The sequence below is a fragment of the Pan paniscus genome, chromosome 4 (genome assembly GCF_029289425.2).
Source record: "Pan paniscus chromosome 4, NHGRI_mPanPan1-v2.0_pri, whole genome shotgun sequence".
Taxonomy (NCBI): Eukaryota; Metazoa; Chordata; class Mammalia; order Primates; family Hominidae; genus Pan; species Pan paniscus.
The window spans coordinates 135,888,897-135,903,179 of record NC_073253.2 but is presented as its reverse complement, the minus strand read 5'-3'; the positions used below and the strand labels follow the sequence as shown (position 1 = coordinate 135,903,179).

General features: G+C 50.1%; 2 protein-coding genes across 6 annotated transcripts; one reads left to right on the top strand and one right to left on the bottom strand.

Moving 5' to 3' along the window:
• Positions 1-57: 57 nt before the first annotated feature.
• On the bottom strand, positions 58-6,082 carry TMCO6 (transmembrane and coiled-coil domains 6). Of its 5 annotated transcripts, none has more exons than XM_003829170.6 (12): positions 5,845-6,082; positions 5,606-5,718; positions 3,682-3,797; positions 3,409-3,592; positions 3,042-3,146; positions 2,790-2,875; positions 2,420-2,536; positions 1,787-1,898; positions 1,496-1,682; positions 1,268-1,362; positions 722-889; positions 58-477 (listed from the first exon to the last, which is right to left on the bottom strand). In XM_003829170.6, the coding sequence occupies exons 1-12, from the start codon at positions 5,927-5,929 to the stop codon at positions 364-366; spliced, it is 1,482 nt and encodes a 493-aa protein (XP_003829218.1). In that variant the 5' UTR covers positions 5,930-6,082; the 3' UTR covers positions 58-363. The 5 variants fall into 5 exon arrangements, with proteins under 5 accessions (XP_003829218.1, XP_003829219.1, XP_008952796.1 ...); XM_003829171.6 differs by having other exon boundaries at positions 2,420-2,554; positions 5,845-6,058; XM_008954548.3 differs by having other exon boundaries at positions 2,420-2,539; positions 5,845-6,029.
• Positions 6,083-12,098: 6,016 nt separating this feature from the next.
• On the top strand, positions 12,099-13,750 carry CD14 (CD14 molecule). The gene is made up of 2 exons (XM_003829178.5): positions 12,099-12,413; positions 12,502-13,750. Exons 1-2 carry the CDS (start codon positions 12,411-12,413, stop codon positions 13,624-13,626), a joined length of 1,128 nt encoding a protein of 375 aa, XP_003829226.1. The 5' UTR covers positions 12,099-12,410; the 3' UTR covers positions 13,627-13,750.
• Positions 13,751-14,283: the final 533 nt, after the last annotated feature.

Below are 14,283 nucleotides of genomic sequence, written 5' to 3'. Positions count from 1 at the left end.
GTTCTTGTCCTCATCTACCCTCTACCCCTTACTGTGCAACCACTGAGGCAAAGTAGCTTAATATAAAAATAAAACTTTATTCTGTCTCATCAAAAGCTACCAGCTGCTGAAGCAAAAATGAAGGGGGGGGGGTGGGCAGGGATTCTAGGGCCCCAGAGTAAGTAGACCACACTGAGTCCCTTTTGGTCCTCCTGCCTAGATAGTGCTGAGTGGAAGAGGAGGAGCTGGGACCCAAAGGTCTTGGCTTAGGTGTGGGAGCAGAGAACATGAGACCTCATTATGGTCCTAAATCTCCAAAGGCTCTACTGGACAAACAAGCTTGATGTTAAGAGAGAGGGGAATGAGTGACATTGAGAAACAAGATCACCCTTGAAGAGCTGTCTGCTGGAGAGCATACACACGATCCTGGAGCTGGGCCTCTTCCTGATGCCTTTCCAGGGCTTGCAGCCCTGACTGCTGCAGGAAGACCTGAACAGCCTAGGGGCAGGGAAGAAAATTCAACACACCTGGTCTCTGTGTCCTAAGACTCAATTCCCACAGCCTCATGGGTCAGCCCACTCCAGAGGGTGCATTCCCCCACAAGAGGATGAAGTTTCTGACATGGAACCTATATAGGTTAGCCAGGCCCAGAGAAACAACTATAGTTAGGACTGGATGGGAAGGGAGCCACTGTGTGGCTTCAGAACAGGGGTGACTGAGGATGTGGGCCAGAAACCTATACCTCTGGCTGATACAGGAACAGCAGATGCAGCAGCTCCAAACTCTGGCCTACTACTTCAGTGTCAGAAAAGGCTAGTGTGTGCAGCAAGGCGGGAAGCAGGGGCCCTGGCCACAGCCGCTGGCAGTAAGCAGGACCCTTTTCTGCAATATTGCACAGAACTGTGAGCACCTGCAGATAGACACATATATAGTCTACAAAGAATGAAACACAAAGATCATAACAATAGCTAAAATATATGACATGGTGACCACATGCCCAGGCACCATGCCAAGCTCTTCTACATGCATGTTCTCATACTCCTACAACTACCCTATGATGCAAGATTATCCCCAGTTATAAGTGAGGAGACTGAAGCTTAAGGTGGTTAGTTGATTTGTCCAAGGATAAATAATCCAGTTTAAGGGACACACACCTAGATTGGTTGGGCCCTGAGGCCACACACCACCACCTGCTGGCTCTCAACTAAGGGTACATCTGAGGGCTCAGGACTGCTGTCCCATACACTCTGACTACCAGATCTTGGATTCAAGTAACCCCAATACATACCATTACGCTCACCACGTTAGATACTGGCAACAGCTGTAAGAGAGGCTCAATCAGATCCAGGGAGAGCAAGGAGGTACAGAAACTAGGACTGTTTGCTGGAAGAGAAGTACCAGGGTGAAAAACTGCTTTCCCCCACCACCCCTGTCAATACTACCCACCTCAGCCTAGGCCATGAGGAAATATCCCCATTATCCAAATGTCCAGGCCTGGGCAGATTATGGTGCGTACCAGTGAGGTTGTTGAGGAGCCAAAGGCCCTCAGGGAGCAGACTGGGCTGTTTCTGGAAAAAGAACTGCAGAAGGATAAATAAGGCTGCCACAACACGCTCATCTCTGAGCTGCATTTGCCCTCCCACAGTCTCCACTGCTGCCTCAGTTAGCAGGTTGCTTAGACATCGAAGCACGGGGCATGCCAGCTGCAAAGACAAATTGGGGGGTCAGGTGTAAGAAGGAAGAGGTTACCTGCATTCCAGAGTATCAAGAAACATCTCCCAGAATTTCACCTGACATCTTCACCTACCAGCTCCAGTCCTGCATCCTCGGTTTTCTGGACAGCCCCAGCCAAGTCCAACAGCAGCAACCCCAGAGTAGACAGAGCCCCATGGCCAATGAGCAGAGGATTGCTGACCTGGCTGGGCAACAGGAAGCAAGCAGTCCCTATGTATATAGTCAATCCACCTTTAAGAAGAGAAGCAGTTGGCTAGGCGTGGTGGCTTATGCCTGTAATCCCAGCACTTTGGGAGGCTGAGGTGGGTGGATCACCTGAGGTCAGGAGTTTGAGACCAGCCTGGCCAACATGGCGAAACTCCGTCTCTATTAGAAATACAAAAATTAGCCGGGCATAGTGGCATGCATCTGTAGTCTCAGCTACTCAGGAGGCTGAGGCAGGAGAATCGCTTGAACCCGGGAGGCAGAGGTTGCAGTGAGCTGAAATCGCACCACTGTACTCCATCCAGCCTGGGTGACAGAGCGAGACTGTCTCAAAAAAAAAGAGAAACAGCTAAGGTCTGTGGGTCTCCTGGGCTCCAAAAAGAGAAGACAGTGGAGGGAGGAAAACTCACTATAGCAATTCCAGACACAAGTTCAAAGAGTTGAATGTCACGGAAGGGAGCCCCAGGGAAGATCTGTGGTACTTTCCCAATTGCCCTGTTACCTGCAGATGATGTAATGAAGGCACCAGGCAAACTCCACAGCGACCCCAGGGTTGAGCTTTGGGCCAGGTTGCAACATTTGTAGCATGTGCTGAGGGAGAGTGGAGGCCAAGATGGAGCTGCTGGCAGAAGCAGGGCTATAAGTAGGAACCATGAAGATGCCAGTGGTTCTTACCAAACCCTGATAGCAGGCGGGAGAGTGTCCAAACCCAAAGCCCTGCCCAGATGGGAAAGTGTCCAAACCCAAAGCCCTTCCTAGCCAGACACATGAATTTAAAATGTGCAACAGCTTTGGAAATCATTCAGGCATCCGGGAGCTATACTACTGAGTGGGTCGCCTCTGGCTGCACATCTAAAGACAATTTTACTCACGGAATGATCTTCTCTGGAGCTTCCTCAGCCTGTAGAAGCTGGGACAAGGCATATCCGAGAGCTTCCAGCACAGCCACATGGGGGGACTGGAAGTAGACAGGGTAAGGATCTGACTGGAAGCTGGGTCATCAGGTCTTCAGAGACTTTCAGCCCCTTGGCACAGGGCAGAGGCTGGAGCTACCTAACCAAAGTAGATGGAGCATGTGGGGAGGAGCAAAGGAAGGGTTGCCCAGGGAGGAAGAAAGGAGTCACCTGGATGCAGGCAGCCAAGGCTGGAACAATGCCCTGTGGCAGGAGCTGCCTTCTCACAGCCTCACTCTCCACGATCAGGTTACCCAGTGTATACAGACACAGCTCCTGAGAACAGGCAACAAAAGCACTGGGCTTGGCCTGTTTCATGCCAGGCTGGGTGTGGGGAGATGGGGAGGGGAGGTGATGGGGACGGCTGGAGCAGCTATCCTTGCGGCTCACAAGAGGGTGGGGAGATGATGGGTGTAGCCATGGCTGTAGGAATAAGGGCAAACATGTTTTCTTCCTCCTACCTGCCAGCTCAAACTGGTCCCAAAAGCACAATTTTAAAATCTAAACCAAGAACAAGATAGGAAGGGACAGGGCTTACTATGAAGTCTGAGCTGTGACCGGAGAGGTAGGTGAGGAGGTAGGAAGTGGCTGGCAGGCAGGCCTCAGCAACAGTGGACTGCTCGGAGTGAGAGAGCTCATGCAGGCACCGAGCCGCCTCAAGCTGCAGCAGGGCCTGGTTGCTGGTCAGGAGCCCGACCAGGGTCCGCATGCTGCCCTCCAGCCTATGTGAGTGAGTACCAGAACCCTGCTTAGCTTGTGGTCCATCCCTCAGAGCCCCAACTCCTCCCTCCCCCACACCATCCACACTGACCGGATGAAGGTTTGCTGTGTTTCAGGGTGCTGCAAGCCTCGACGAAGGCTGACCAGAGCCCCCTCTCTCTCCTTTTCCTCTGTCCCCTGCTGGGCTTGCCGCAGGAACTGCTGCACCTGGAGTTCAGGGCAGGGAAAGGAGAACACACGGTTCACAGAAAGCAAGTCCTAAGTCTCTCTCTGCCCACTTCACCTGTGAGCCTTCCAATATTACACCTTCAGAACTTGTCATTCACACTAATGCAACTAATAAGCATCTACCTTGCAGTGGAGTGGACAGAGAATCAGAACTGAGTTCTAATACCATACCTGCTACTTACTCCACATGGGACCTGAACCTAAGTTTCCTCACCTGAAAATGAGAATAACAATATCTATCCTGCCTTCATACAGGGTTCTTTCAAGGATATTTAAACCTCTCAGCCTGGCAAAACCTACTCCTCTAGCCATTCTCCCCATGCAACCTACACTCTAACAACAACTAGCCTAACATGAGCTTTTTCTTTTTCTTTTTTTTACATTTCCGAGCTTTTGCACATGCTATTCCTTCTGCCTGGATACCCTCTCCAGCTTCCCACTCTCTTCAGATTTCTGCTCCTCATTTCCTCTGGGAAGTTAGCTCTTTTTGAGAGACTTAGGAGTTTCTCTTGTTCCTCATGTTTCCTTCCCTTGTGACATCTGTCTTCTTCACCGGGCTGCGAGCACCTCAAAGAAAGGGACTCTATCCTTTCATCTTTGTGTACCTCAGTGACCAGCACAGTGTCCTGGCATAAAGTAAGCATATAATGGAATAGTATGACCTAGGAATAAGTTGATAATATATATGTCAACATGGTATGTACGGTAAACTATGTACGTAAACATAATACAAATACAGGGGCTACTCAATGCTTGCTGAATAAATCCTTTCATTCACTCATTCAATAAACACTGAGTACTTAACTATATGCCAGATAATGTGCAGGCAACCGGGTTTTCAATGACAAATAACACAGGATCTAGGTTTTCCTGCAATTAAAGTCTAGTTGGAGAAATAACAATAAACAAACCATTAGATAATGATTAATATTCTACAAGAAACAAGTAGGTGGCCGGGCACAGTGGCTCACGCCTGTAATCCCAGCACTTTGGGAGGCCAAGGCGGGTGGATCATGAGGTCAGGTGTTCCAGACCAGCCTGACAACATGATGAAACCCCGCCTCTACTTAAAATACAAAAATTAGTGGTGGCGCGCGCCTGTAATCCCAGCTACTCGGGAGGCTGAGGCAGGAGAATCGCTTGAACCCGGGAGGCGGATGTTGCAGTGAGCCGAGATCATGCCACTGCACTCCAGCCTGGCGACAGAGCGAGAGTCTCAAAAAAGAAAAGAAAAGAAAAGAAATAGGCTCTCAAGACAGAATACCAAAAGAAACGAACGTTAGACGTAGCGAATGCCAAGGGCTTGAGACACGAATCCGATATATCGTTGCAGGAACTAAAAAGAGGACGATGGGTAGGATGAGAAAACTGATAAAATTTGAGTTAGGAAGAGGCTAGACCATGCTATGCTTTGCAAGGCACAGGAAAGATTTTGGTCTCCACGTGTTTTTAAAGGACGTAGTGACGGTGACAAGCATAGATGCAGGGTGACCTTTTAGAAACTGCAGTAGTATCCAGAGAGGAGGTGGTGGTGGCAGCTTCGATGGTGAGGCATGTAAAGACTCCAAAGCTCTTCAGGAGGTAAACAACTAGGACTTGATGATGGATCGATATGGGGTTGTGGGTCAAAGAGTTGTGCAGGATGATTCCCCTGTTTCTGGCTTGACCCACTGGATGCGTGGAAGTGTACAGTGGATTGCGTTCAGGTTTGGGGCAAACCTCGAGTACTCCCGGGAGTCTGGCGCCAGCGGGCGTAGACTCCAGCGCACCCTACCTTGCCCCCTCACCTCGGTTTCCCCGAGGATCGCAGCCACACATCCCTCTCCAGCTTCCTCTGGGGCGTCGTCTCTCAGCAGCCTCTTGCTGACCAGCTGCTGCTCCCTCCGCGCCTTCCGCAGTGCTGGGGGCAGAGGAGCCGGCTGAGCGTGGGAAGGGCGACCACAACCCAGAACCCGCGGCTCCGAGCCTGGGGTCTCAACTTATCTCCGACCGCCATATACCCCCGCGCTCCCTCGGCCGCCCACACCTGCCTCCCGCTCCCGCCGGCGGCGCCGTAGCTCCTCCACCCCGCAGACCGTGGGCCTGAGGCGGCCCTGCCGTCGGCTCCACATGGTGGAGCAGGAGGAGGAAAGCCGAAGGAAACAGCAGCCACAACGCTCCCAGGGGCGTAGAAGATGGCACCGACTGCGCAGCCTCAGCACAGGGCGGGAACAGGCGGGGAGGGCGCGAGGAGCGGGGTGGGTGCTGGGTGAGGGCGGGGCTCGGCGAGTGGACGCCTCGCGGGGACGGTGGGCGGGGCGAGGGCTAGAGACGCTGCACCACTAGACCAGAGCCAGAGGCGCCGCTCTGCCTCTGATTGATTTCCTGTCTTACCAATTCTAGGAAAAAAAGTCTCTCATCCCTGACCTCGAGTGACCCAAGCCAGCAGTGTCACAATCTACTCAGCAAACACAACTTCCCCACCCACAATACGCTCTAGATGAACGTTCAAAACAATCCCGAACTCCGGAAAGCGCCATGATGCCGTTTCACCATTAATGCGGATCCCACTGATGAGAGCTGCCAAAAACGCTTGAAGCGTCATTGAATTGTCAACGAAAAGAGTCCAACTCTGTAAAATATTTGAAGAGACTTATTCTGAGCCAAATATGAGTGACCATGGCCCTTGACACAGCCCTCAGGAGGTCCTGAGAACATGTGCCCAAGGTGGTCCGGTACAGCTTGGTTTTACATATTTTAGGGAGATACGAGACTTCAGTTCATTCAAGAAATACACGGGTTGGGCCGGGCCTGGTGGCTCATGCCTGTAATCCCAGCACTTTGGGAGGCCTGGGCGGGTGGATCAACTGAGGTCAGGAATTTGAGACCAGACTGGCCAACATGGTGAAACCCAAACATCTTTACTAAAAATACAAAAATTAGCCGGGAGTAGTGGTGGGTGCCTGTAATCCCAGCTACTCGGGAGCCTGAGGCAGGAGAATCGTTTGAACCCGGGAGGCGGAGATTGCAGTGGGCCGAGATCGCGCCCCATTGCCTGGGGTACAAGAGGGAAACTCCGTCTCAAAAAAAGAAAGAAAGAAAGAAAGAAATCTGGGATATGATGAGGTTTCTCTTCAAATAATTAGATCAATCTTTTATTCTTTAATTCATAGTACTCCCCCCCACACACACTTTTGTTTTCCTTTTTCTCCTTTTTGCCTTCGTTAGATGCCGAGGCACGCCACAGTACAAGACGTTATCAGTACCAGACGTTATCAGTACCAGCTCACATTCCTTTCCTTATTTGGAAAGAGGACTAACTTTCTAGTTCATTACAAGCACCCCTTCCCCTTTCCTCTCCACTTTCTTTTATGTGCCCACATTACCTTAAAAAATCAAATGTTTAGCCAACCGGGATTAGTTCAGATTGTATGACCCGACCCCGGCCAATGGGGAAAGGGTACAGGGGCAGGACTTGCGTCAGGAATAAAGGCTCTCGTGCCCCTTTGTTCAGGTGTGCTCTCATGGCGACTGGCCAAGCAGACACCCCTCTGAGCAGAAGTAAAATTGTTTTGCTAATAATCCTTTGTTCGAGTGTTCAATTTCCCTTAGGATTTTGAGCGTTATTCCTAAGAGAAAGAAAAGAAAGAAAGAAAGGAAGGAAGAAAGGAAGAAAGAAAAGAAGAAAGGAAGAAAGAAAGAAAAAGAAAGAAAGAAAGAAAGGGAGAAAAGAAAGAAAGAAAAGAAAAGAGGAAAGGAGGAAGGGAAGAGGGGAGGGGGAAAAAGAGAGAAAGACATTGGTTTGTGGGACAACAGAAAGGCGGGATAACTCGAAGTGGGGCGGTGGGGGGCTTCCAGCTTATAGGTAGATTTTAAATTTTTCTGGTTGACAATTGGTTGAGTTTCTCTAAAGACCTAAAATCAATAGAAAGGAATGTCTGGGTTAAGATAAAGGATTGTGGAGACCCAAGTTCTTATTTGCAGAGGAGACCTTCAAATCCTAGGCTTCAGAGAGAATGGGTTGTAAAATGTTTCTTATCAAACTTAAAGTCTGTGTTGATGTTAACGGTGGAGAGGTATAATGAGGCACGTTCAACCCCTACTTCCCATCATGGCCTGAAACGGTCACTCGGGTTTAATTTTGAAAGAGCCCTGGCTGAGGAGGAAGTCCATTCAGATGGTTGTGGGGGGCGGCCTTAGAATTTTAATTTTGCTTTACAGAATGTTCACCACAATGACCATTATTCTCATTTTATATGTGATGAAAATGAGAAAGATATCATTATTTCACTTCTCTGCATAAAACTGAATTCCCATAATTTTTAGGATAAAATCTTTCACCAAATGTGGAGTGCCACTAGTCTACTAGGCACTGAGGAAACACTAGTGAATAAAAAACCGTGTTCCTCACATTCAAAATTGGAATTGTGGCCGACTTAGCCCTATATGGTCTAACCCCTGCATACCTCTCCAAGCTGGACTCACCTCTTCTGGGACCTTCTCTTTGTCAACAAGCCCTGTTCTTTTTCTCCTCCACCCTACTCCCACTCTTGGGGGAGGCTCTTGCACAAGCTGTTTTCTCTGCCTGCATCCTTCCCTTTTCTTTCTACCAGCATCCTTCCCTCAACACCATTCTCAACATGTCAAGTCCAGTGTCACCTACTCAGAACCATTGTACCAATGACCCAGCTTCTTCACAACCCTTTTCACAGCTATCATTAAGTTATAGTGTAATTATTTGATGTTGTCTCCTCCCAGACCCCCTTGGCATCTCCAGAAGATTAGGGTCCCGGTGGCACCTAAGAATTTTTACAGGAAACCTCTAATTTTTAAAAAGCCATATAACTTAGGCAAAGGTTCAATTAAGTACAAATCTAGGAAAAAGGTTATTCTTAAAACCAATTTCTTTCCCTTGAACTTAATTCTACCCCTTGGAGTTAATCAGTGAAGTCTGCAATCTCTTCCACAAAACAGCATGTTAAAATATCTACAGGCCATCATTCCATCCTCCATATCTTCTCTCCCAGTATCCATCCAGCCCCTGGAGAGCCATTTACTGAGTACCTGCTGTGCACCATGCTCTGGCCAGGGATAGGGCCTGGATCTTGAGCCCTTCCTCATGCAACTGTCTGGCTTCTTTTTTAAATTTTTTAATTAAAAAAATTTTATTTTCTTATTTCCCCAATAAAAACTTTTTTATTTGTATTTGTATTTTTATTTTTATTTTTTTTTTTTTTTTTAGCCAGGGTCTTGCTCTGTTGCCCAGGCTGCAGTGCAGTAGTGCAATCATGGCTTATCACAGCCTGGAACTCAGCCTTAAATGATCCTTTCAGCTTGGCCTCCCAAAGTGCTAGAATTACAGGCATGAGCCACTGCACCTAACCCAGGCTAGCTTCTAAGACCCACACTTGGCCCAGCAAGGTGGCTCATGCCTATAATCCCAGCACTTTGGGAGATGGAGGCAGGTGGATCACCTGAGGTCAGGAGTTCGAGACCAGCCTGACCAACATGGTGAAACCCCGTCTCTACTAAAAATGCAAAATTAACCAGGCGTGGTGGCACATGCTTGTAATCCCAGCTACTCAGGAGACTGAGGCAGGAGACTCGCTTGAACCCAGGAGGTGGAGGTTGCGGTGAGCCAAGATTGCATCATTGCACTCCAGCCTGGGCAACAAGAGTGAAACTCCATCTAAAACAACAACAATAACAACAACAACAAAACCCACACATGCTCCAGGTGGGGAAGATGAAACAAGTTCCCAGCCAAAAGCTATATTCTGCCCAGTGTCTGCTCAGACGGCTACAGCTGCCCAAATTGCCTTTGTGTATCTACCTGTCTAGCAACACTGTTAACCCTGTAAGAACCAGCCCCATGTCCTGTCTTGTACAGGGCTGGCTGTTCCTTTCTCCAGACCATGTTCCTCCCCTCCGCCCCTCTCCCCCAACAACACAAGCCTTTGGTTTCTCTTAAGAGCCCTCTGCACTATGGACGGAAGTTCTGGGTTCATGTTTGCTCTACCCACCTCCTGGAGCACTTCAGGGACTTGTCTTTGTCATGTCTGTGTCCCAGGGCTTTCTACCAATCCTAGTACTCGGTAGACAAATGGTAGATATTTGTTGAATCAAGCTGCGAGTTGGAGATCTTTGCAGAACCATCACTGCCCCTCTTAACTTGGAACTCCCCACCCCGAGTGCCTCCCCTAAGATGATGAGGTGTCAGACTTCAGTGGCCTGAGTTCTCTGAAAGCAGAGACTCTGAGAAAGAAGACTAGTCATCAAGACTACACTGAAAAGATGTGTTTCTGTGCCAAAGACTTTACTCACAAACAGGTAATACTATCATCTCCATTTTACAGAAGGGAGGCCCAAGTCTCATAACCTCAGTCGTAAAGCTGGGATTCCAAGACTGGCTATCTGACTTCGAGTCAGATATACTCATATCTTGGTCCTCAGGGATATCACAGAGGCCTGGCATGGCACCAGGGCATGGCCCAGTGCATTGGGGTATGCCCAACAGGACCCGCAGGGGGCAGTGATGAGCCTTCTTGTTTGGATTGGGGACAAATCTGCAGCTACTTCTTTCTCAATTAAAGAGGAAGTGGGAATTTAAAAAAGACTTTCTGCCGGGCGGGTGGCTCACGCCTGTAATCCCAGCACTTTGGGAGGCAGAGGCGGGTGAATCACCTGAGGTCGGGAGTTCGAGACCAGCCTGACCAACATGGAGAAACCCCATCTCTACTAAAAATACAAAATTAGCCGGGTGTAGTGGCACATGCCTGTAATCCCAGCCGCTCGGGAAGCTGAGGCAGGAGAATTGCTGGAACCTGGGAGGCGGAGATTGCAGTGAGCCGAGATCGCGCCCAGCCTGGGCAACAAGAGCAAAACTCCATCTCAAATAAATAAATAAAAATAAAAAAGACTTTCAGGCCGGGTGTGGTGGCTCTCGCCTGTAATCCCAGCACTTTGAGAGGCCAAGGCGGGCGGATCACCTGAGGTCAGGAGTGCCTGGTCAACATAGTGAAACTCTGTCTCTACTAAAACTACAAAAATTAGCCGGGCGTGGTGGTGGGCTCCTGTAATCCCAGCTACTCAGGAATCTGAGGCAAGAGAATTGCTTGAACCTGGGAGGCGGAGGTTGCAGTGAGCCAAGATCACGCCACTGCACTCCAGCCTGGGCAACAGAGCAAAACTCAGTCTCAAAAAAAAAAAAAGACTTTCATATAGTTCTTTCCCCAGAGGTCTAGGGATGTGGACCTGTGAGGGCTGTTGTAAATGCATAGCTCCTTATTCTCTGGGACATTTGTTGTTTTTTTGTTTTGTTTGCTGTTTTTTTCGTTTTGTTTTGTTTTCTGTTTTTGTTTGTTTTTTGCAAAACTGGTGAGTTACTAATTAATCCTCATTCAACACAGTCCCATCCCTTCCTTCCTAGGGCACAGAGATTGTACTGAGGGGAGGGCAGGAGAGAGCAATGTGCAAGTGGGAAAACTGATTCAAAATACCTTGCTTCACAATTTCAGGACAGAAAATGGATAGTGTAAGTGACCCAGAGACTTGGCCAATGTGTCTCTGTTAAATACCTCCACTTTTAAGAAAGTTAGTACTGCCAGGCACAGTGGCTCACGCCTGTAATCCCAGCACTTTGGGAGGCTGAGGCGGGTGGATCACAAGGTCAGGAGTTCAAGACCAGCCTGGCCAAGATGATGAAACCTCGTCTCTACTAAAAAATACAAAAATTAGCTGGGTGTGGTGGTGGGCACTTGTAATCCCAGCTACTCGGGAGGCTGAGGCAGAGAATTGCTTGAACCCAGGAGGCAGAGGTTGCAGTGAGCCAAGATCATGCCACTCTACTCCAGCCTGAGCAACACAGCGAGACTCTATCTCAAAAAAAAAAAAAAAAAGAAAGTTATTACTTAATCAAAGGAGCAAGGAAAAAAAAAGGAAGGGGGAATTTTTCTTTAGACCAACTTCCTTTTCTTGAACCTAATTCTACCCCCCTTGGTGCCAACAGATGAGGTTCACAATCTCTTCCACAAAACATGCAGTTAAATATCTGAGGATATTCAGGGACTTGGATTTGGGTGGCAGGAGATCAACATAAACCAAGACAAGGAAGAAGTCAAAGAAATGAATCAAGTAGATTCTCTGGGATATAAGGCAGGGGGATTGGGGGGTTGGATAGTGCAGAGTATGGTACTGGCCTAAGGCACTGAGGATCATCCTTTTCCCATACCCACCAGAGAAGCCTTAGGCTCCCGAGTCATCAGGGCATTCACCGCCTGGGGCGCCTGAGTCATCAGGACACTGCCAGGAGACACAGAACCCTAGATGCCCTGCAGAATCCTTCCTGTTACGGCCCCCCTCCCTGAAACATCCTTCATTGCAATATTTCCAGGAAAGGAAGGGGGCTGGCTTGGAGGAAGAGAGGTGGGGAGGTGATCAGGGTTCACAGAGGAGGGAACTGAATGACATCCCAGGATTACATAAACTGTCAGAGGCAGCCGAAGAGTTCACAAGTGTGAAGCCTGGAAGCCGGCGGGTGCCGCTGTGTAGGAAAGAAGCTAAAGCACTTCCAGAGCCTGTCCGGAGCTCAGAGGTTCGGAAGACTTATCGACCATGGTGAGTGTAGGGTCTTGGGGTCGAACGCGTGCCACTCGGGAGCCACAGGGGTCGGATGGGGCCTCCTAGACCTCTGCTCTCTCCCCAGGAGCGCGCGTCCTGCTTGTTGCTGCTGCTGCTGCCGCTGGTGCACGTCTCTGCGACCACGCCAGAACCTTGTGAGCTGGACGATGAAGATTTCCGCTGCGTCTGCAACTTCTCCGAACCTCAGCCCGACTGGTCCGAAGCCTTCCAATGTGTGTCTGCAGTAGAGGTGGAGATCCGTGCCGGCGGTCTCAACCTAGAGCCGTTTCTAAAGCGCGTCGATGCGGACGCCGACCTGCGGCAGTATGCTGACACGGTCAAGGCTCTCCGCGTGCGGCGGCTCACAGTGGGAGCCGCACAGGTTCCTGCTCAGTTACTGGTAGTCGCCCTGCGTGTGCTAGCGTACTCCCGCCTCAAGGAACTGACGCTCGAGGACCTAAAGATAACCGGCACCATGCCTCCGCTGCCTCTGGAAGCCACAGGACTTGCACTCTCCAGCTTGCGCCTACGCAACGTGTCGTGGGCGACAGGGCGTTCTTGGCTCGCCGAGCTGCAGCAGTGGCTCAAGCCAGGCCTCAAGGTACTGAGCATTGCCCAAGCACACTCGCCTGCCTTTTCCTGCGAACAGGTTCGCGCCTTCCCGGCCCTTACCAGCCTAGACCTGTCTGACAATCCTGGACTGGGCGAACGCGGACTGATCGCGGCTCTCTGTCCCCACAAGTTCCCGGCCATCCAGAATCTAGCGCTGCGCAACACAGGAATGGAGACGCCCACAGGCGTGTGCGCCGCACTGGCGGCGGCAGGTGTGCAGCCCCACAGCCTAGACCTCAGCCACAACTCGCTGCGCGCCACCGTAAACCCTAGCGCTCCGAGATGCATGTGGTCCAGCGCCCTGAACTCCCTCAATCTGTCGTTCGCTGGGCTGGAACAGGTGCCTAAAGGACTGCCAGCCAAGCTCAGAGTGCTCGATCTCAGCTGCAACAGACTGAACAGGGCGCCGCAGCCTGACGAGCTGCCCGAGGTGGATAACCTGACACTGGACGGGAATCCCTTCCTGGTCCCTGGAACTGCCCTCCCCCACGAGGGCTCAATGAACTCCGGCGTGGTCCCAGCCTGTGCACGTTCGACCCTGTCAGTGGGGGTGTCGGGAACCCTTGTGCTGCTCCAAGGGGCCCGGGGCTTTGCCTAAGATCCAAGACAGAATAATGAATGGACTCGAACTGCCTTGGCTTCAGGGGAGTCCCGTCAGGACGTTGAGGACTTTTCGACCAATTCAACCCTTTGCCCCACCTTTATTAAAATCTTAAACAACGGGTCCGTGTCATTCATTTAACAGACCTTTATTGGATGTCTGCTATGTGCTGGGCACAGTGCTGGATGGGGAATTCATCATACTTAGGCTTTCTTCATCCTAACTCCCTAAGAAACCCTATCTGTCCTCCTTAAGAAAAGAACTGCGGGGATAGAAGGAGCCAGGAAAGGACTCCTGGCTAGGGCTACATGGGAGAAACAATGAGTGTGCAGTCAGGGCTTTCTGAGCAGATTATTGGCATCTGGATTAAAAGGTATTTGCATGATATTTGGAAGATACAAAATATTTCCTCTCCTATGCACTTCCCAAGAGTCAGCTGCTCCCTTTCAAAGGTAATAAAACCCACAGCCATTTGCTTATTTCCTTATTCTCTCTCTCTCACACACACACACACACACTCACACACCCTCCCTCTCCCTCTCTGTCTCCCTTACCACTCAAGGAAGAGGGACAGCCTCCTATCCTGCACAAGCTCTGAGTTTCATAATATTAGGGTTCCTCTCTTGTAAAACCTCTCTACACCCGGAGGCTTTC

Excerpts from the sequence above, each read along its gene's own strand:
- TMCO6 (XM_003829171.6), bottom strand. The coding sequence starts at position 5,929 with ATGTGGAGCCGACGGCAGGGCCGCCTCAGGCCCACGGTCTGCGGGGTG. Across the intron at positions 3,798-5,605 it reads CGATCCTCGGGGAAACCGAG|GTGCAGCAGTTCCTGCGGCA; the intron begins GTGAGGGGGCAA and ends CCTGAACTCCAG. Across the intron at positions 3,147-3,408 it reads GTCACAGCTCAGACTTCATA|GAGCTGTGTCTGTATACACT; the intron begins GTAAGCCCTGTC and ends GCCTGTTCTCAG.